At 40.7% G+C, this 22,211-nt stretch overlaps 1 protein-coding gene across 1 annotated transcript in view; it reads left to right on the forward strand.

Moving 5' to 3' along the window:
- The window catches only part of PHLPP1 (PH domain and leucine rich repeat protein phosphatase 1), a gene marked incomplete at its 5' end in the record, with an annotated part of 128,678 nt that overhangs the window by 50,466 nt on the left and 56,001 nt on the right, over positions 1-22,211 (forward strand). The window contains 2 exons of the mRNA XM_032182045.1: positions 19,014-19,210; positions 21,533-21,658. Of these exons, the coding sequence (XP_032037936.1) occupies positions 19,014-19,210; positions 21,533-21,658 (323 nt within the window). The remainder of the gene's footprint in view (positions 1-19,013; positions 19,211-21,532; positions 21,659-22,211) is intronic.

Raw genomic sequence — 22,211 nt, forward strand, 5'->3', positions numbered from 1 at the left:
CTGAGGCATGTGGAAAATAGTTTCACGCGCTTACGAGAATAGAGCGTACCAAAAGGAGGAGCAAGCCAGAAATAGGCCAGGCTGCTCAGAGAGTCGCTATTTGAGATGCTTGTCTGGTGTATGTCTGTCTCTTTTACTAATTAAAAATACAGTAAAATAGTGTGTTTTGGGGCTTTGGAGTAGGTTGGTTTTTTTTTTTTTTTTTTTTGCTTTATTTGTGACATCCTGGCTGAAGTTACTGAATTGACAGAGGCTGCATTTAAACTGGAGAGTCTCGTGCTTTAATGGAAGCATCAAAAACTTCTTCAAGTTACGAAACAAAATAAGTCATCTAGTCTTGAATCACCGTCCACCAACTTCTGATGCTAAGTGTTTTCTTCCCAAATTCTTAATCCTAAAAAGAAAGAATAAACACTGAATATAGAGCCTTATTTTTGGTTTTTAGTATCACAGGAAGGGGATTCCTGAAACTGCATGTCTTGTGTCTTATAGGTTTGGTTCTTTTTAAAGAGAACCCCTGGGATGTTGCGTAGAGTTAGTGGGGGTAGAACCTTACTTCAAAGGTTTTAGAGGTCTTGACTTGCACACGTAGGCAGCTCTAGTCCTGTTGTGTGGGTAATAATGGTGGGAGCAGTGCTTAGTGCTTCAAGGGGCTGACCTGAGCCCCCTGGAAGAGCACTCCTTTGTTCCAAAATGTCATTTAATGTTAACTGTTTGCTAGCCTTACCTTCTGAACAGCATTTGCTTTCTCTGGTAAAAAACTGAAGTGGGAGGAATTTCATTCTTGAGCACTGGCACATGAGAGGAACTCCTTTGGAGTCAGCAGGGATTTGTTAGGGAAAGCAAGTCTTTACTGGCAGTGCTGAGTCCTGTGTGTATTTTATTGCATCGACCAAAAAAGTATCACGGCCTTGACGGGGATGATGCCTGTGCAGTAGGCTTGAGGGAGTTTTCTGATAAACAGCATGTGTTCCTCCTCAGGTACAAACCGACGTGATAACTTCGAAGCCTTTGTGCCACAGTATGCATCAGTACATGTATGAGAAACTCTTAAAGTGATAAACGGTGTTGAAAAATGCATGTAGGCAGGTAAGGGGGTTTAGGCCGGGCTTGGGGCACAAGTAGTCTTTGAGTCTCCTTGGGGAGCAGCGTGAGTGAGCCAGCGTGCAGGGCTGGCAGGTCAGGAGGCATTGGCAGCGAGGCTGCCACACAGCTCGTGACAGGTAGGTTCACAGGATTATGAATCAGAAATCTTAGTGACTTCAAAAATACTGTTTGCTTCACAAATGGGCAAGGACAGGAATGACTCGGTTACATTTGGCAGCGTGGTTTGGCCCGCAGCCAGACATTTTCTTAACTGGTTGCAAGAGCAGGTTTTCCTCTTCATATATCAGGTGGGGAACCAACCACAGAGACAGTTTGCTTATGGTGTAATATATATACTGAGCGATGGGACCCAGGGTTAGGATCCCAAATATGGCACTGTCACCCTATAAGCAATACCACATTTTAATTTAAAGACTTGTTGGGAAAACATTGTGTGGCCTACATACTGCGACGTACTGACTGCACATCATAACCTGTTTGGTTTCTCACAGGAAACAAGTCCAGAGGCTAACTTGTTGCTTGTTTTTTGTGGAAAACTTTCCATCTCGAATAGGTAAATTGAAATGCTTCTTAACAGAAGAGCTCTGAGAATGTACTTGCCAGCTAAGGGAAGCTGCTTGCTTTCTTCAAATCCAAACAAAAGACCAGACAGTATATATTTGAAAGCCCTTTTTCATGATTCACGTCACTTGTCCTGGTTTCCAAAGGCTGACTTCAATAATGTGTGTTTGAGACGGACAATGGGGTATGTCAGTATTTGTTCTACCTCTTCTCTACTTAATAACATCCTAGTCCCATTATTTTATCCCTGCTCTCCTCCCATTGTTAAATAGCTTGATTCTGTCAGGTTGAATAAATATCTAAATTCAGTCCACTGGAGAATTGCTCAGTTTCATCAGCAGATATAAATGACCCACAATTTCTAGAAAATGGAGCAGCACATTGTTGCTGCCTCTGCCTGTCTGTGGGCTATACCCCTCTGTGCAGAACCACGAAAACTGAGGACAAGTGGTGAGAACTGCAACTCCTGGTTTCCGTGGGCTCTGCACCTTTCGTGCTCTAAAGGAGCAGGCATTTGTATCAGCCTGGCACCCGTGGGCTATGCTTTGGCCACCCATATGTTCGTATATCATGGACAGTGGTAAAATAAATTGTTTTTAGCAGATTGCCACAGACATGCTGAAGTAGCGTGTTGTATTTTGTGAATATGATTTGGAACTAATGAAGCACATCAGAGAGAAGCAGCCTTTTACATAATGCCATTGCTTCAGCACTAATATGACTAATCTATTTGGACAAGTAACGATGAACTCCTGAATGGCTTATTGCAGGATGCTTGAGTAACTCGGTTAGAAACAACAACCTTTGTGTTGGGATGATAATCTCTTTTATCAGAACAAGTGGCTGGGCTCTCTTCAAAAGAGTACTATTTTTGTTTCATGGCAGTGGGATGTCAAGTCTTGGGGCAATGCATTAAAAAATAATTAAAAAAAAAAAAAAAAAAAAAAAAACAACTGGGGGGGAAATCATCCGAAGTTGATTATAATTGCAGGCTGGAAAATGCTATTTGGATGATCATCTGTGGATACAGAAGAGAGGGAGGATAGCACAGGGGATGCATGGTGATGCAGGAGGTGTATTTGGGGATAGATAAAACTGCTAATGGCCACATAGAGAAAGTTTGGCACCTTTCACCTGAAATTATTTAGGTTTGTGATAATTTACCCTTAAGCTAATAAAGAAACAATAAATTAAAAGCCCTAAGTTTTAGTGCGCTTGCTTTTTCACAGGCTCTAGGAACATCTGTGTTAGTCCCATGCTGTGGAACCCAGTGGCTGGGTATTTTTCTGTTTTGTGAATTCAGCCTTTTTTTAACCTTTTGTGTCTGTACTCCTGGTGCTACTCCTTTAGTAGAATACGTAACATAAAAGACTGAGTAATGCTTAGACTGAATCCACTTTTTCTTCCACGGATTGGTGTAGTGCTGTTCGTGTGTCTACTGTAACATGTCACTTCTGATGTGCTCTGAGTGCTGGCTGACTCAGTAGAGGAGACAATAAACCAGTTAACGTAGCACAGAAGTATGGGCATCAGTCATACCTACAGAATTTTAATGAACTGAAGTTTTCTCTTGTCAGTAAGAGTGGTCCTGGTGCTTTTTATTCCTCTTGAAACTGAAGCCTCGTAACAAGACAACATACTGGATGGGGGCTGATTTTTCCTGGTTAGGTGGAAGCATGCAGCAGCAAAGGAGCCTGCAGCGTTCCCAATTTTTCCTGTCTGGTATGTCCCTTATTTTACTTTTGCCAGGGGTACATCTGCAGCAAGAAGCTATGTAAGTCCTGTACTTGGTAGCATCTCTTATCTATCAGTGATACGTGTAGGAGAAATAATCTTAAGTGTTTTTGTTTCCATTTTGTTTTCTTGGAGCATTACTCTTTTTAAGCATAAGGAGAAAGTTAGGAGAGAGCACCAAATATTGTGGATTTGGCTGTACTCAACAAGAATATTATTTGCGTCAGAGTTGTGTAGGTAAAGCTGAAGGTGGCTTGATAAGGAGTCCTGTGCTTTGAAAGGACACTCCCAGAATTCACTTTTTTCCATTATTGCAATCTTTTGGCCAAATCTGTCCTTAAAACTGCTGCTTGTAACATTTTTATCTTTCAGCAGACTTCCTTTATGAAAGAGTTACGACTCTGATCCATCTCTGGGAAGATACTTAGTCATGGGGAAACTATCTGTTGCAACTATTTCCAGGAAACGTAAGAGTAATCCTCAGCTACTGTGCTGAGGTTATCACTGTGACAGTTCCTAGTTAGGACTATTAAGTTTGCAAATAGATTTTGAAGAAAGTCTGACTGTGAGTTGAACTTTATTTCCTTTGCTCCCAAACAGGTTTTCTTCTGATGAGAGTTGGATGAACACAGCTGCTCTACTTGCAGCTTGTGTAGAAAGTTTTAAAAGCCATTTTGACTGTGGATTTCTTTTTTCCTGAAATGATGAATAAAGTATAAAATCTAGAAGGCAAGAAAAGCTGGGGATAGAAGTTTGCATTTCAATCCAGTATCCTGAGGCCTAGCACAGTGCGTTCAGATCATTGCCATGCTCTCCACAAGCAAACTTTAGCAAGGGAACCTGAGAATTTATTTTCCATGCATTGAATCCTCTGTGGTGAAAACTTGATACCACCTATGGATTCAGAATGCCTTTTTTGCATTAGCTTCAGGAGCCTTGGGAAAGGAGTACCTTCGTGCCTGTTACGAAGTAACTGCTTCTGGGATTAAACAAAAAAATATATAGGTGGGGTTTTTTTTTTGAGTAGAAGTGGTCTATGTTCTTATTTTAAAATGACTAAGTTATGTAAATTGGGCTGTTTCAAATTGAGTTGAGAAGACCAATATCTCTTTCAGTTTAGACCTGGAAGAAGAATAAAGCGGCTTGATTAAGAAGCAAAGAAGTTAATCCAGTAAAAGCTAGTTGTTTGCTCTAATGATCAGGTGCTGGCGGATCGATGAGTTTGCTTTCCAAAGATGGTCAGATGGTTTTGAAACTCTGAAGTCCTTGGACTCTAACTGCCTCATGATTCAGTCAGACAAAACCTCATGACAGCTTCTAACTCATCACCTCCCTGGAGCTGAAATCTCCAAGTCTAAGTGAAATCTAAGTCAAAAGTTCAGACAATGCCCACTTTTTTGGAGAAGTGGTTGGTTTTATCTCCTTAGCAAGTTCTGGTTGGCTTGTGGTGTGCTTTCCAGTGTTAAAATATACTAGCTGTATCTGTTCAGAGGTATCTTACAGATGTTAGCACTTTTTCCAAAGCTTTGCTGAATATTTCTGCTTCCTTTTTGTCTTGTGATGACAATTACAGCACTCTAGGTTCCTGACTGAGCAGTGGCCTAATATTCATAACGTGTTTTGCATCATTTTTCATAATTTTGCAGTAGCTTCAGGAAAACAACCTCGGCCATGTTAAGTAATGGTGATCCTGGGCTTTGTGATAAGCTTTACTAACAGGACTTGGGTTGGTGCATTTCATCCTTGGAAAAACCACGAGTGACTGCTGTAGTCAGCTTCTGGAGACAAGAGTGAAATCGTCCCTGTAGCTAACAAAACCTGAGACAGAGGAACAGTGAAAGTGTTTATGGGAGGAAAATAAAAGTATTAACTAACCATAATGATAGGAAGAAGGTTTCATTCTCCCTGAGAACAGAGGCTAAGAAACTTGTGCGAAAGATTTTTGTTCAAGTGCTGAGTTGTATAAATGGGTAATTTCAGTTACAGTGCTCGCTCAAAGCCTCTCTATTTGAAAACAGTCAAGACAAGTGTCTGCTTTTATAGGGAAAAAAAGAAAAATAATTAAAGTAAATGTGAACCAAAATGTTTTTAAACTCACCTCGTGGATTTTCCCACTATCTTAGCAATTCTCATGACAAATAGTTCAGTGGAGCAGCAAGACGAAGTATGTCTAAACAGCTTTTTATGCTATGATTTAGTATGCAAAATGCAAATTGGATGAGGTACACTACACAGTTCCTTTCCCTTAATTACATTCCAGGTCATTGGCTTGCTTTGCTTCAAAAACCAGCAGGAGGCCAGGACAGAAACTCAGATTTGTGAGTCAGAATTTGAGCAAGACAAACTGGGGCAATCGGGAAGTGTTTCGCCCTTCTTCCGTGGAGGGGCAGCTCTCCCTCCTGCTGTATTTCCTGCTAGATCTTTGCAGACCTTCCAGTGGTGCATGGATGTTTTTAAGCCTTTTGTCATCTGGATTGGACAGAAAAGCCAAAGCTGGTGTCCCTTGAAGTTGAAAGCAAGAGTTCATGTTCATAGTTGCCTTTTTCTTGTGTCACTGAGCATGGGGCTCCCCAGCTTCTCATAGAAGATGCTTCAGCTGGTGGCAGCATCACGAACCCCCTCCTTGAAGCAGAGAAAGCATGCTGTTGGGGCCTCATCCTTCTCCCCACGCAGGCACAGACAAGTGCACGTGAAGATGACAGCAGCTGCTCCCAGCCCAGTTATAACAGAGAACAGATTTGGTTATTTGGGCAGCAGTAGCTGCCTGAGCAGCTGTTCCCCATTTTCTTTGGGGAACTGGCACTGGCAGGGAGCTGGGGGGGGATTTAGCAAACTTGAACCGCTCCCAGTGCCGTGAGATGTGTTTGCCAGCACCAATTGATCCTTGTGAGCTTCTTGTGTGGGCAGAGTAATGGGGCTGCTCTGGGGACTTACCGGGTTCCCTGTGTCCGTGCTGTGAGCTTCATCAGCCTCCTCGTAAGAGTGGAGGAGCAGGCTGAAGTTCAGCTGCTGCTGGTAAAAGAAGTTTTGTGTGATTCCTCTTCTTGCAGTGTCCTTTCTTGGTGTGCAACCTCTGTCCGTGTATGCCTTCGCATGTAGTATGCTAGCCAGCGTGAATGATCTGTTTTTCTCTTGCTCGTTTTTGCTTAAGATTGAGGGGGAGCTGCTTTCAAGCACATATCCTTCATTTTTACATTTGTGCGTATCCAGAATAACGATGAAATGCAGGAAAAACAAATCTGATTGCTTTTTTAGTCTCGTAATATTTCTAGTAAAAGCATTCAATTGAATAATTTTGTCATGTTTCAGCTCAAGTCTCCTTTCCATAGCCAAATGTGAACAGCTCCAGGAAATCTTTTGCTACCTTAGGTACCTGAAAATCAATTAGGTCATCTATTAACTCAGTTCAGCTGGCAACACCTTACATTTAAATAAATAAATAAATAAATTATCAAGATGTTATTACTGATCTGAAGTAAAATAGATTAGCATCAATTTAGAGATTGGCAACATGCTTGGCATTTTGTACCAATTCCCTTGTGCAAAGTAAATAGTTCAGTTGCAATCAATTTTAATGATTGTTTTGCCCCAATAATAAATTTCGCTGAACAGATTTTTTGTTTCTCTAGTATTATAAATGAAAGTAAAGCACTGACAATCCATAGGATTTAAATTAATAATAATAAAAAAAAAACAGCTCGCTAGCATAATATATCCTTGACCTCTTCAGGAGTCTCAGCTCTGCCTCAAAAGAGAGGGACTAGGCAGAGAAATCAAAAAGATAGTATTTTGGATTATTTTCCAGATATGTCCAAATGCTTTTAAAACTTCATCCTGCGTATGTCTGTGAATGAGATGGCCTCGTGAACTTTTCCTGTGTGTTTTTTTTTTTTTTTTTCCTGACAATGATCTTCATACATGTTTTAGAGGGATCAGCTCTAGCAGTGATCTTTAAAGGATGCCTTTATATTGTATCGCCGTATCCAGTGCTACAGCAGAGGATTCTGATCCATGGCCATTAGGACGTCTGTAAAATCCGGGCCATTTGCATTCCCCTACATCGAAGTAACTTATGAAATACGACTATCAGAAAAATAAATGCGATATAATCTGTTACTTTGTAAGAACCCAAACACTAAGAAGACAATCGGGCTGTCAGAGTGGGTGGATCAAAATAGAGAGCCTGCTTAAATAAGATCTTGCATATTTTAGGTTTTTTTTCCTTGATTACAGGGTGGAGGCTTCAATACAGATTTAATAAGATTAAAATATGTTGAACTTAAAATGCTGTACTTTTTTTGGGGGGGGGAATTTTTTGGGAAGTGAGGAGTGGGTGGTGGTTAGATGCCAATATTAGGCATGGATGGGGGTTGGAAGAGTTCAAGTTGCTCTGCTTTTTGGGTAAACAATTTAAGTACAGTGTCTCTTCAGCCACAATATTTTTTCCACTGGTACAGAAAGCATTCATTTCTGAGACAGAAAAATGAAATATTACGGTCTGCCCGCAATCAATATGCACAAACAGCCTGACTTGTGCTCTGTATCATGCTGAACGTTGTCCAGCTGGTCTGCTCTTGGTGTTGAAAAGTCTCGGATTCAAATGCCAGTGAAGAAGGTGCTCAACATGCAGGATGGGTTTCTCAGGTATGTCAATGGACACTTCATACTCGTGGGTGATGGCGTTTTCACCGAGAGGAGGAAGCTTAGACAAGTGGCCCCAGCTTCAAATTGATCCTGCAAGTGTTGTGCAGAGTACTTATGGGAAGCACTTCGGGATTGCTGCCTAAAATTACCATGAGCCAGAGTTAAAGTCATGCTCTGACTTTTTAAGTTCCTGGGGTTGTTTTTAGCACACTCACTTTCCTGTCAAAGCGGTATTTTGAACTTGCTGTGATTTATCTTAGGTAACTTCCTGACTTAAAAGTGGCTTCAGGAGCTCTAAATCAGAATTGTAAAACTAGACCCAGGCACAGGCTTTTTCTTCTCTTGCTGTGAGTGTGGAAATTTTCAACTTTTTTTTTTCTTTTTTTTTAACAGAGGGGTGTAACATGAAACAAGAATCCCTGTGTAGTCAGCCTTATTAGGTAGCACTTGTGATTGTCCTTTCACAGACCCTTGGAGTGCTGTGGACAGAAAAGTGATGGGTTTGGGATGACTCAGATGTGTGATAGTTGATTTTAATTTCAAGAAGGAATGGAAAAAGCTAATCTCTTCTGTTTTTTTTTCCTGCCTTTTGTAATAAAAACGTATGACGTGCACTCCTAGACAATTCCCATATGCTATCCAGTTACTTCTAGTCTCTGTGGAAGAAAAGAGAAGAAAGTGTCAAACCTGATATCTGTGGGCATGTGATAAATCTTTCTGCCTCTGTTTCCAAGGGTAGAAAGGCATTGAGAAAAATGTTCCCTTTCATGTTTCTTCCACTCCCCACTGTTTCCTTGTTTTAGTGCTTTAGAAAATCAGCTCTCCTTTCTTTTTTTTTTTTTTTTTCCTTTCCTCAGAAATGTGCACTGAAGTGCAGGGCTTTTATTTAAGGTGCCTTTTATTGGTCCATATTTTCATACATTTACATAGAAATTTAATGTATGTTGACATAATCCAATCTTTTTTTGTGTAAATTAAAAACAAACACTTGAATTGACAAATTGATTGGGAGAGAATCAACAGGTGCAGGTTCTTCATCAAGAAAAACACCTTTTCAGCTCTGAGCAGGCAGAAATCAAGGTTGTGAAGCTTTCTGAGGGTATCTGTTGATCCTCTCTCAGCATTTCCATCATCTAGACTTCTTGCACGATTCTTTGAAGCTGCTCTTGTGGTTAAGTGGAAAGGAGGGGCTGGTACAGCCCCTAGTAGGAGCCATCTCTAGCTGTGGAGTCAGTCGTAGGAGGGAAGGGGGATATACGCGCCTTGCTGCAGGTCCTGCTTTTGGCTGAAGGTGTGCTCCATCCCATTTACTGAAATTAAAGCTGCCAACCGAAAAGGCTCTTAAATGTGCTAATTAAAAAAAAAAAAAAAGTTTTTAAAAACATACTACAAAAAAATGCGTGCATGCGCGCACAAATATTGGCTACTGTTATATGGGGAGAAGCCAAGGTGTAGATACAAAATGTGCCAACTAAGTTTATACAGCAAGTTGAGCAGACTGGCTTATGGGATAAAACAATATAGGTTAGAACAAGATCGGTCGATAGGGTCATTGCCCAGCCAGAATTCCTCCTGGTCATAGCATGGGAATCCTGTGTTAGTGAGGCTGAATTTGAAATGTTTAGTTTTTAACACTGACAGATACTCTCTCTGATTAATGTGCTCATGCTGTTTTTACTGGGTTTTGTTTTTTTTTCTTTCTGTAACTTGAAGTAGTCACTCTTTTAATCTACTTGTTTCATTTTTTTGATTTATTAGGTAATGCTTGTAGATGTTAACAACTTTAAATCCAGTCTTCTGACCTTCTCTTTGCAGCCCTAAATTTTGAAGGGGCTTTACCAGGCAGCGTGTAACATCTTTAAGTCTTGTTGCATGTCAAAATTGTGATTTTTGTGCTAGACCTAATTGAGCCATGCGAGTAATAGCTTTGTAACACTGTGCAGAATTGTTTTGACATGAGCTGCTTATCAGCTGGGTCCTGTAATAAAACTTACATTTAGATTTTGATCTACACAATAACGCTAGTACAGTAGTCTATTGTAGGAAACGTCATACTTAAAATGTTTTACCTGTATGGGAATGTAGATTACCATATGCTTTTAGATACGTTGTAGAATACCAGATTTGGTTCCTTCTGATGAAAAAGCAAAGAGAAAAATTGCTGTACTTACAACCTGAATACATTTAATGCACAAAAATGGTTTAATGATTTTGAGGTGGATGACATTTTTAGTCTACAATACGTTGGCAGAAAGCATTTGTGTTATACATGAAGTTCATATGAAACATTTCTTGATCTAGTGTGCACAAAGTGTTTGTTCCTCCGAATTTGTTTTGTTTTTTAAACATTTAACTATTGATGCCTTCCAGCCTCAGGACGCGGCAGGTAGGTACAGGATCATGGGGAGTTTTGCTGCTAAAGAGCACAGATTTCTTTCTTTCTGTCATAGTATTAAGGCATACAGATGAACTTCTGCCAGGGGCTGTCATTGTTCCTTCTCAGAGGAGTGTGTGTTCAAGTAGTTATTTTGAGCTTACATTGCTGCACTTCATGTTGAGCATCTAACGCTGATAAAACCTGAAAGCTGCTGTTAACTTCAGTGGAGTCATCCGAGCAATTTTGTTCTTGAATTCCACCAAGACTCCAGCTTTGCCTAAAACAGTTGGTTAGCTCAGAGCTTTTGCCAGTACAGCAATTGCATTAGATGGGATAAATATCCTTCGGGATGCCAGGGATTTTACTGTGCTTGTGGCTTTATTGTGTGTTGGGAGTGTGATAAGTAGAAGTCAATTTTGCATGACTTCACAAAAATAAATATGCATTTCCAGCTTTCTGTTCAGCTGTGCTTTGTGGTGACTGAGCTGGGGGAGAAAGGGGAAAGAAAGATCAGTTGAGCGATCATTGGGTCCTATCCTGCTGAAGGTGTATGTGCTCTTTTGCAAGTTGTAGCACGACTGGCATATTTGTAAAGCATAACTTTCTCACCTTATCTCTTCAATTTTCACTTCGTTAATTTTAGTGCATATAATGGTAAAATGGTTCAAAGTTGGATTTCCATCTTAGTAAGAGAGAGTGTGAAATGCCACTAAAATATTCTTACGAAATATATTTGAGATGTGATCAGATAATGGCATACCGTCTTCTCAATATTAGACGTACTCTGTTTAAAATTTACTTTTAAGCAAGGAAATTTGGTAGATCTCAGTAAGGAACTTCTTCAGCATCTTCCTTAAGTGAATCTGAAGCTCAAGGTGAGAAAGTTGTTTTAGATGGTACAGGAAGCTTCAAGACTAATACTGTAACTTCTTATAATCCTGTTAAAGTACAAGAGAAAGAAGATGACTTATTTTTTCTCTTGATGATTCCTTTTCCTCGTGATACTGCAATTATTTTTTCCTGCAGAGGTGGGGTTATGGTTGTTTCCGAAAGGAGTTGATACTGAGTTTTACTGCTGAAGGTTAGGAGCCTCTTCTCCCCTTTAGGAGCTTTCTTCAAACAAATATTTGGGCATAACAGTAGAATTCAACTTGCACACCGCTGAGTTTCTTATGCAGGTGAAAGTGAGGATATCAAGAACACTTATTTTTCTCAAACAGTTCTGCCTGTCTTCGTGTAACTTGCTTAAATTTCTAAGTGAGGAGTTGCAAGTGCTTTGGGCTGCGAGTTTGAATGTGAAGGACCCATTTTTCAACCAGAAGAGTGCTCTGTAGGAAAAAATGGGAGGAAGAGATAAAGGACGTGTGAGTTACAAATACGTTTTTGGGATGTGTTTTTTGGGTTTTGCTTACACGTGCTATCCTTAGCTGATATGAGTTCTCAAAATACATTGGAGCAGCTAGATCTGCAGTTCACTTGTTATGGTAACTAACAGTTGGAGCCCAATACTTGGGGCCTGCTGCCTCTAAGCAGTAATCCAGATGAACTTCCACCATGATTGCTTGCTTTGAATTGCAAGCAGCATCCTATTCACTATTGCACCTCCTACTTTATAGCCTGTTGCCTTTATTAAGTTGTCCCAGCACAGAAACTGTGCAAGTTTAACCATGAATCTTAAGTGAGTTCTGCTGATTCACTGTTCTTTTTTGTTTTTTCTTCCAAAGAGTTTGGCTTATGCAATTTGATGTTTAGCTTTTGACACTAGTGCAACCATTTTCCACTGATAAATATGCAACACCTGATAGAAATGCTGTTAAATTTTGCCTGCAGTATCTTTCCAAGTGTTGATGCCGTGTTTTCAGGCCCCTTGTGTGGAGGTGGTGAGTCTTGTAAGAACAAGATGCAGGGAATGATCGAATGAACAAAAATTGAACTCTCGGTGGGGAAAGAAGAGGGATATTTTCTGCATTATGAAATTCATACAAACCTTTCCTCCAGAGAGTGTTTAATTTAAAAGGAAGGCAAGATTATTGCTATAAAACTAGTAACTGTTTTATTGCCTCATGTCATAGAGATGATGCCTCTCCTTAAGGATGATTTTCCTGGAAAGTGGGAATATGCTTCACAAAAACTGGAGGCTTGTCTGTCTTTTACTCTGTTTTGTCTCATAGCGAATGTTTGTTTGAAGAAAAAGCTGAGTTAAGGCAGTTCAATAAAATTCAATTGCTGTGTCTTCAGGTGTGACAACTTGAACTGCTAATTTCTAAAAGAAACACAACCACTTCGGAGCTTCCTCCAGCTCCCTACTAATACAAAGAGCAGTAAAATGAGTGTAATGAACGGCATCTATGGTAATAGTTACGTGCCCATAAAAACAACACGATGGTATCCGAGTCTCTGTTCCAAGGAGCAATACAGAATGAGTCAACAGCTGCGTGTTAACTCTTGTAGGAATTCATAAGAGTCTAAGCAGATTGGAGTGCAAAAATGGAAGTCCACCTTTTCGGAATGGTTTGTTATGTAAAATTTTTCTTTATATATTGGTCTGTTATCTTTTCAAAAACATCCTCTGTTGATTGCTGGTAGAGAGTGCTAGATGAATCTTCGGTCTTAGTTAGATGTAAAACTTGCTAATTTTGTACCTTTGTTCTTAAATCATGTGTGGTACCTTCACCAAGGAAAAACACTTCTAATAAGCACATACAACTGTAAGTAGGCTTTCTTTCTTCATAAGGTTGAAATAAAAATGACAGCAGTGCAGTAGTTTCAGGATTTTTTTTACTCATGTTTGTGTGCTTCCTTTGCTCTCCTCCCTTTTTCAGTCCAACTTGCTGCTTTATTTTTACACATCTCGTTGCGTTGGGGCCTTGCCTGAAGTCATCTGTGCTGTGCTTATTTTGACTTCAGAGCAGGGGGAAGGAGCCTTAAATGACTGAAAAGCTTCAAAACCACTGCAAGCTATAGCATTCTCTGTGCTCAGTGAAAGGTTTTGGGCAAAAGCAGAACTGTGCATCAGGATCTGGTAGTAAGGGCTCGGCACCAACTCTTCCTGTTCGGGTCTCACAAAGGTGGATGAAGACACCTGAGGTCTTTCAGTGTGTTAATGGGGGCCAATTTGTGCTTATAGCTCATCAGGATGAGTGCATTGGCTACCTGACCATGATGTTGTGTCTCCCCCATTTCCCATCAGAGGCATGCCTGAGGTGCTGCTGCCGCTAGGGACCAAGGCACCCGCCTGCTCTGATGATTTTTGACAGCTTGGCCAGGAAACAAGCCAGCTTTTCTCTTCAATCTGACTGCTGATCTTCAGCTTTTTCCTCATCTCCAGCGTGCACGAGTCCTGATGTTCATAAAGCGTCCGTGTGGGAAGTTATCTTATTTCTGAAACCGCTTGGTGAAAGCCGTAGGTGGGCTTAATTAGATCTCCTCTCTGGCAGCAGCGGCCATGTTGCGGGCCTGGCCCCCGCATGCTGTTCCTCTCCTCTCCACGCTGAGCTGCTTGCCCTGAGCTGTCCCCGCGGCCTCTTGGTCAGAGGGAAACAAGAAATGAAAGCACCCGGGTTTGCTTGAAAAGGGCTTAGGGGCAGCTTACGGCGAGCAGCTGATGCGGTAGGGTTGATACAACGCTGGCCTCGGGCCAAGGGCCTGGCAGTGTGCAGATGAGAGCGACGACCTCTGTCGCTCACCCATCTGTAGCTGAAAAAGGACATCCCCAGATTAGGTGCTCAGACCAAGTCCTTGGGTCACTCGTGAAATGCCTTGGGCTCGGACATGGTTGCTGTTGAACAACCAGAGGCGCTGCCGTTCATGCCTGAGGGCGGTCCCTCCAGTCACGGCCCCAGAGCTGTTAGCTGTCGTTCTGTCAGGCCAGTATTAGCAATTAAAATAAAACCCACTGCACAGAAGTGAACACGTTCCTTATGTCAACACTTCTCCCCGCTCTTATTTTGGTAATGTCTTAAATAGTTCTTTAGAGGCAGACTTTATTGGCTATACTTTTCAAACAGGGTGGAATAATAAGTACTTGCAACTTAATCAGCCGTATAGCTTCAAGAGAGCTTTCTCTTCCAGATACTTATGTCCCATAATGAGCTGGTATTTTATAACTTCTGATGGTAATGTATTCCATATGCCTTCCATTGCTAGGATGAAGAGCTTTACTCCAGCATCCAAAGCAAGTGGGTGTGGGCATTAGTGGGTTTGAAGGCTTTGCACTAGGCAGGCGTCCAGTATGTTACGCACCCGTAGCTTCCTCACGCTGCTCGTGGCAAGGACTTGGTGTTGTAAGATCACGGGAGGGCGGCTGGTGTCCCATACGTGCTTCCTGTGAATGGCTCGTGGTTCTAGACAGCAGTCCTGCCGTTTCAGTCAAACTCCTTGCTTTTTTCTGTCCTTGTTCTAAATACTACTAGCTTCCCTCCAGGACTTTGGACAAACTAAAACCGAGAGGAATTCAACCATGAATGTCAAGATAGCCAAATGAGTGGTCTGTTCGTAATTCCTTGAGGCATCTCCTCTAATGCCTTGTGCAGAACAAAAGTCCTGTTGTGGGTGTGCTTAGGAGTTGCTGTAGTCTTGGAGTCCTGACAAGAATGAAAAACAATCTTTTTATGGTTTCTTGCTAAAACACTTGAACTGTTCTGGTTGAGCTTAGCATTTGAAAAACATTTTCTGGTATGCAAGTCTTCTAGATGTTCTGGCATATTTGCCTCCACTCTGATCGAGGCAAGAATAATTATCTTCAAGTTTTTGGCAGGGTTTGAATTTGTGTTTCAAGTCACAAAGGATCATCGTTACCTTTTTTATCTGCACAACTGTCAGCTCCAATGCAATATCACAGGCCGCACTGAAAACTTATCTGCTCCCTCTGGGTATAGTTAAAACTGAAGAAAAATCTGAATATGAACCTCACTATCTTCTGAATCTCAAGTGGGAGGTCTGCGAGACAGATTGAGGAAGGTAATTTCAGAACTGCTGATCCTTTTACTGAAAACAGTATTTTCATCAGCACTGGTAGGTTACTTCGGTAATTGATTTTTGGCGGTGGCACTCCAGTTATGGCATAACTTGTGCTCTTCAGTCCTTTGTCTGAAGGCATTCAGATGAAATTCTGATGGTCCCATCCCTTGTAAATGTTCAAGGAAAAGGTCATTTGTACCAATTGCTGATGCCTTTTCCTTTGATTATTTTCTGGGTTGTAAAATACGTAGGGAATGTTTACTCTTCTTTTTCTTCCTGCTCCCTCAGTGTCAGTGATGCACTTTCTTGCAGGAGCTGTGCTGTGGGGCAGCATGAGACTGCCACTGGTTGCTCTCCTTAGTGAAGTGAGGAGCAGTGAGTATTAGGATCACTCTGCATACTTCTCAAGTCACATCTCTCTCCTGTTGTGGCAGTAGCTTCCTAACTTAGTGTCGTTTCAGCTTTGCTTGCCTTTATGGTTTTCTGTCACCAAATTTCTGATCTCTTTAACACTGCATTCTGTTTAGGGAAGCTTTCGGTAGACAAGGTAGCTTCTTGTCAAACAGCCTTTGCTCTGAATAATATGCAATGCTTTAGTGGGTTTAGGGACCTTTAATTACAATTGAAATAAGTTGTCAGTTTTTGTAGGCTTTTTTTTTTTTTTCCATGATAAAATATTTTGATACTATAAAATCTCAATTACAACCCTTTAACAGGAAGAAAACTGATATGTGAGCAGATTGTGTGTTAGGCAACAATGTGATCCAATGTTAAATGTAGACTTAGCAAGTTTTGTAGTGGTATAGAGAAGAATAGGAAGAGAAACCTTTTGCTTTTATAAAGTAAGCTCAATATTTTAGTTTTGTATGTTCTCATCGGGAATCTTTTAGCTTTCATGTAGCAAGGGGCAGTACTTGCTTGGAAAAAGTGCCTTAAATCCTTGCAATTTGAAGGTTTTTTTTGTTTGTTTTGTTTTTAAATAATAATAATAAAAAAATTCTGCAGGAATAGCTGAAGAATTTTACCCTGGTAATTTTTCCATCAAATCTGAGGCTTGAGAGAAAGTACAGTTCATACCTAGCATGAAGATTTAAAGTGACAGCTCTGTTCTTGTTTTTCTAGTACACATTTACTAATGATGCTAATTCTTACTGTGGCTTGCAATTTATGACCTCTGTGAATTTACCTGAAGTTTGAAGAACTTCCATTTAGAGATTACTGGGTAGTTTTACAGGTCCAGCTGTACCTAACTTCATGGAGCTAGTCCAGGAAAGTGAATTGTTTAGTCTGGTCCGAGGAAGCAGGTCTTTTAGGTTCCTGACTACTTTCCTCTAGCTTTTGTGAAGATTTGCTCATTTTTCTGCACTCGCTGTGAAGTGCGGGTGCCTGGTATGGTATTGCAGCAGTCATTCTGCCAGTACATCATGCAGGGTAACATTAATTCTCTATTGCTTCTGAATGTTTTCACATTTCATGCCAAGGCTCTTGGCTGCAGCGCTACAGTGGGATCTCACGCTCTTTGTTATCCACCATAATCCCAAAGAACTTCTGAGGGTTGGTATTTTCCAGGACCTAGGTCTGCCCCTATTAAGTGTGAATTACTGTTTCTCCCTAGGTGGGTGAGGTTGCGTTTGGCTGTAATAAAATACACATTGCTAAATGAACTAATTTAGCTAAATTTATGAGGGAGAATTGCGCTTTGCCATCCTAAAGATTTTCGTCAGCAACGGGTTGTGCTTTTCCAAGGAAGTTAGGGAGCAGGTAGCCAGAAACAGGCCCTGGGAGATAACCTGGGAGATAGCTGTTTAATATACAACCATACTTTATATACATACCAGGCACATTTTACTCCATTACAGAGATTCGATTGTGTGGGTTTTTGTCTGATTGTTTAATCAATGCTTTGTGGTATGAAGTCCATTGTTCTGCACAGACTAGATAAATAATCAGCTACTTCAGCAACCACACTTTTCCTATTCCACGTACAGAGTTTGATAGGGCTCCTGTGTTTCATTAAGGCTGAGCTGCTCTATTCCACTCACTCGTGTTCCCTATCAGTCCTGTGGCTGTGTAAGGAACGGGTATTCTCTATTCCTTCTGTTCTGCTGGGCATGAGAGGAGTGTTTATCTGCAGCTTCTGTTGTTGGATATGAATTTGTTTGGCAGTGAAATTCCTGCTTTCTTGGGGCACCTATTTTTGCCAATACCCTGTGAGCGCTGAAGTTTGTCTCTTAGCCTCAAGCAGCAGTAACGTTCCTGCAGATCCAAACTGGCAGGCATTGGTAGCCTCAATGCTAGTGTTTATTAGAGCAGAGCAAGGCTTGAGGCTAACTATGCCAAGTCTTGGCTCATTAATCTGGCAGGAAGATTCAGGAAGGCTGCTTTTAAAGATAAGGGCAAGAGTTGGCGCGGGGTACGCGAGGGCGAGAGAACTACGGTGGGCAGGCCGCGTGGTAGGTGTCGTCCATCTGCACCTGAAGGATTGAGACAAATTGTTGTGAAATATTGGGGTTAGAAAATGGGATCAGCTCCCTGCTTTTCTGGGGACCCAACCAGTTACTAGTTCATTGACTGCTGAAGAAATTTGTTTAAATATTAGTGTAGGAAAATGAATGATTTGTCTTGCCTCGTGATGAGGAAGCTACCTGAAGTTATCGTAGCCTTTGCTCCTTCATCCAGGGGAACTCCCTTCCAGAGTTTCCCTAGCACTGGTGTTCATGCAGAAATCTCGACTGGTTTAACTTGAGCATGATTGCTTTTTGTCTCTGTTAGTATATTTGGATGAATTGGTTCTGGGCTGGGTTGTTCAGGGCTCGTTCCTGTCAGAACAAAGACGAGAGAGGTGCTTGTCTTTGTGTTGCCCTCGTTAATGACGGTTTCTGTAGAGCAGAATATTATTAATAGATTAGTAGAATCTGAGCCACTTAGAGATGAACAATCGTTTAACAAATTTGGTGTAATTGTTAGTCTTGCTAATAATCTGCGTTATAGTGAATTCATTGTAATACGGGCAGAAGTACTTCGCTGTTTCTGAAGCTCTACTCAGTCTGAAGCAGGGTCTTTGAGAGATTTCATCTGTTCACATTGTGGCTTACATTGGGTACTGCCTCTGCTCTGGGGTTTGGACCGAACAGGGTGGGCTGGAAAGGGAGCAGGAACTGTATTCTTTGGGCAGCTACTGAAGCTATTCAAATCGCGACCTTAAGGATGGCAGGAAGAGAAATGGAAGTGCAGAGGTGTGAGTGAGCACGCAGTGCCTCCTCCTTTTGCGGTTTTGAGCTTTGAACTCAGCAGTAACCATGGTTTCTTACTCTTGAGGGTGAATGATTCCAGGTCCGGGACAGAAGGCTGGTACCACTGATGGGTACTTCTGTGACTATTGTGGATTATTTCATGTACTGCAAGGCAGTCACCTGCTCTGTGGTAGCAACTGGTCATATACTTCTACCCGTGAAAGATACCCGTACTAAAGCTGATACTCCATTACCTGCTTGCACGGTTCTGAACCTGTGTTTCATTTGTCTCAGTGTGACCCATGCCTTAAGAATTTATTGATAAAGTCTCAGGATGGCTTGAGTGAGAGAGGCAACGATTTTCTGAGATTAAGTGGATGCTTTTGTTTCCATTTCAGGAAAGCCCCACAGCACTGGCAGCTCCGAACGGATTCAGCTCTCAGGAATGTACAATGTTCGAAAAGGGAAAATACATTTGCCAGTCAACAGATGGACAAGACGTCAAGCTATCCTTTGTGGAACATGCCTAATTGTCTCATCGGTAAAAGAAAGCCAGACTGGAAAGATGCATGTCCTCCCTTTAATTGGTGGAAAAGTAAGATTTGATTTTTACTTTTATTTTATATATTTGCATACTTAATCCCTGCCTGTTTACATGGAGAATATCACATTTAATTATGATGATTTCTAACCTTCCCAAATCTTGTTTCTGTTAAAGAGATAATCAGAGTATATAAATGACTTTTGATTGCAGTCAGATTCATACTTAATGATTTACAATGTTTGGATTGAAATACTAAGGAAAAGTGAGGGGAAACACATTCAGTTTCCTTTTGTGTTCAGTGTTTTATATTCATAATTAGCATTTTATATGCATAATGGCACACAATCAAAGGATACACACATCTGTATTGTGTATGAAACGTACCATGCCTCTTCATCCAGTTTTTATCCATGCTTTGTTACTCTGTTCTCAAAAGTAAACAGTAAGGGGATGGTCTTACTTTGAATATCAGCTTGGTTTGATATTTTATTTGTTTGGTGGATTGTTCTTGTTTGTGGTGTGTTCTTGTTTTGGTTGGAAGGGGACTGTAAGAGTAGTAGTGATCTAATGTAAGCTAACAGCAAGAAACGTTTCTAATTGCAAAAAGCTGAAACTAGATATTTTTCTGACGAATTCTGAAACAGAAGAAATTGTGTCAGAACACAAGGCAACTTTTTTTTTCCACTTGGTGAAATTTTCACTTCAAAAACCGTGTGGATGTGGTCCACACTGGCTCTAGGTGGCCTTGCTTGTGCAGGGGTTTTGGACCAAATGGCCTCCAGCAGTCCCTTCCATCCTCAACTGCTCATTGGTCTGTGGAACTTTAATAAGACAGTAAGATTTACACCATTACTATTTCAGCCTAAATAGTGTTTCAGAACACTATTACTGGCTTGATTAGCCAAGGTAATGGGAAGTGAACCATTAGTCTGGGGATGAATTTACACCTGAAATACTGCTGTTTTACTCTGCATGCTGATAAGTTTGATTCTTAAGAATTATTAGGAGAGGAAAAAGCTTGGTAATATATGCAGACTGGAGTTGATGCATTAATATTCTGCACTAGTAGTGTGGAAAGTAGTAATTTCTAGGAGTTTTTTCCTATACGCTTTAACGATTCTTTGACTCTCTACTTTAGCACGTCCAGGATAGACACTTTCCTCTCTTTTAGTAGTAGTGTGTGAACTCTGATGGTGAATTGTATTCCTGGCTGCAGCACACTTGAGAGGGTCCCTGTTAACTTTCTCCTTATGAGGAACAAGATTTTACTTAATTAAAAAAAAAAAAAAAAAAAAAAAACTTTTTTAAAATTGCTTTACTTAAAATTTATAAGCTATTTTTCACAGAAACGCCTCACATTGGCATGAAGGCTGTTAAGCTGAAATTTGACAGCAAATTTTAAAAGAAAAGGAGAACCAAGCTGAGAAAAAAATGTACTAAGGGCTTCTGCTGACAAAGCTTGGGTGGAGGATGCTTGGCACAGAATTAAGTGTTTTTTTAAATCATCACTCAAAAAATATTCTTCCTCAACCCCATAAATACACTGCACTTCCTGGTTTGAAAGGCTTTCCAGAATGCAGTGCTGAGACATTGAGACCATAAGTTGTGTGGGACTGCGCGTGTATGGTATCAGAATGATGTATTCTGGGGTGTTTTTAGCAAGTTGAGAAATGCCAAAGAATTAATTGGGGTGTAAGAAAAGCATTTTGTTAAGCCTGTTTTTAATAACGAGTATAAATTGTGCTCCTTTAGGTTGTATTAAAGACAGCCCGAGATGTGTTTCCCTAGGAAACCTTTTATGGTGCTCAGTCTTTTAAAATGTAGTTGTTCCTGGTGTTTTCCTTTGATGGATTCTTTATATCTTGCATGCTGAAGATAGCTACCCAGAAGAAGGTTGTAAATACCTGGGGAAAAAAAATGAAGTTACAAGGAAACAACCCCCAGAGAAACCTTAAATACTGAAAATAGCAGCAACTTACTTTATTTCAATATCACCATCAACTTTCCGTTCAAACTTGAATTGTTGCCAGATTTATCTGACTGCAGCACCTCCAGTTTTTGCATACCTTTTGTTTGTATGACATGAGATTAAGTCATGTGGCTAGGAACTTTTGTCAGACGTGTTCTTATCTTTAGAAGTTTATTCTGGAAAATGGAGATGAGCAAGCTTTTAAGGGTTCTTGTTGTTCTTACGTCTTGCTTGTGTAGGTTTCATGGATGTCTGGCAGTCAAGACCTAGCTGAGTACTAGAGGGAGTTAGTACAATTCTACTTGAAGAGCTCCTCTTAGACACATTTTATCTTTTCCCTGAGGACGTCTGTAGAGAGGTTCTAGATTCTTTTTTTGCTAACAGTTTTTATGCCTTTATTGTAGGTGGAAGAAGTGAAAAAGCACCAGCACTGTTTAGCATTTAGCTCCTCTGGACCTCAAAGCCAGACCTACTACATTTGTTTTGATAACTTCACTGAATACTTGCGATGGCTTCGACAAGCATCAAAGGTAAGAAGAATATTAATTCCTGAATGGGATGTTGGCAGTGTTACCCCCAGTTCTGTCCTCTGTGCCACAACATAGTCCCTCTTCCGGGTTCACATTATTAGGAACTAATGCTGCTGCTGTTAGTAGTGCACAAAGAGGCTCAATTTGGGAGTTCTTGATAACAGACAATAGCGAGGTGATTTTTTTCATTTATACTGAAGCTTCTGTGTTCTGAGGTTGTGTAAGCAAAGTTCTGTGTTAAACCTTCTCCCTTTTGTCATCTTAATCCAGCTGGATGGATGGAGTGAGATCATTAGAACAGAACTGGTGACAAATATAACTGTCAAAATTAGAATTTAAAAGGCTGTGTTGTTAAAACCTAAAATTGTGTCAGATCTTTTTTAATTAGCTCCCTACACAGAACCCAAAGCCTATGTTGCTAGAATTAAGGGGTTGTTTCCTTACTTGGTAAATGTTGCTGAATCACTCTTTAGTTGTATAATTATTTGTTTTTATAAGCAAGCATGTCAGCTATTATAAATTTCAGTTTAGGAAGGGATTAATTAGTAAGCTT

The sequence above is a fragment of the Aythya fuligula genome, chromosome 2 (genome assembly GCF_009819795.1).
Source record: "Aythya fuligula isolate bAytFul2 chromosome 2, bAytFul2.pri, whole genome shotgun sequence".
NCBI classification, from domain to species: Eukaryota; Metazoa; Chordata; class Aves; order Anseriformes; family Anatidae; genus Aythya; species Aythya fuligula.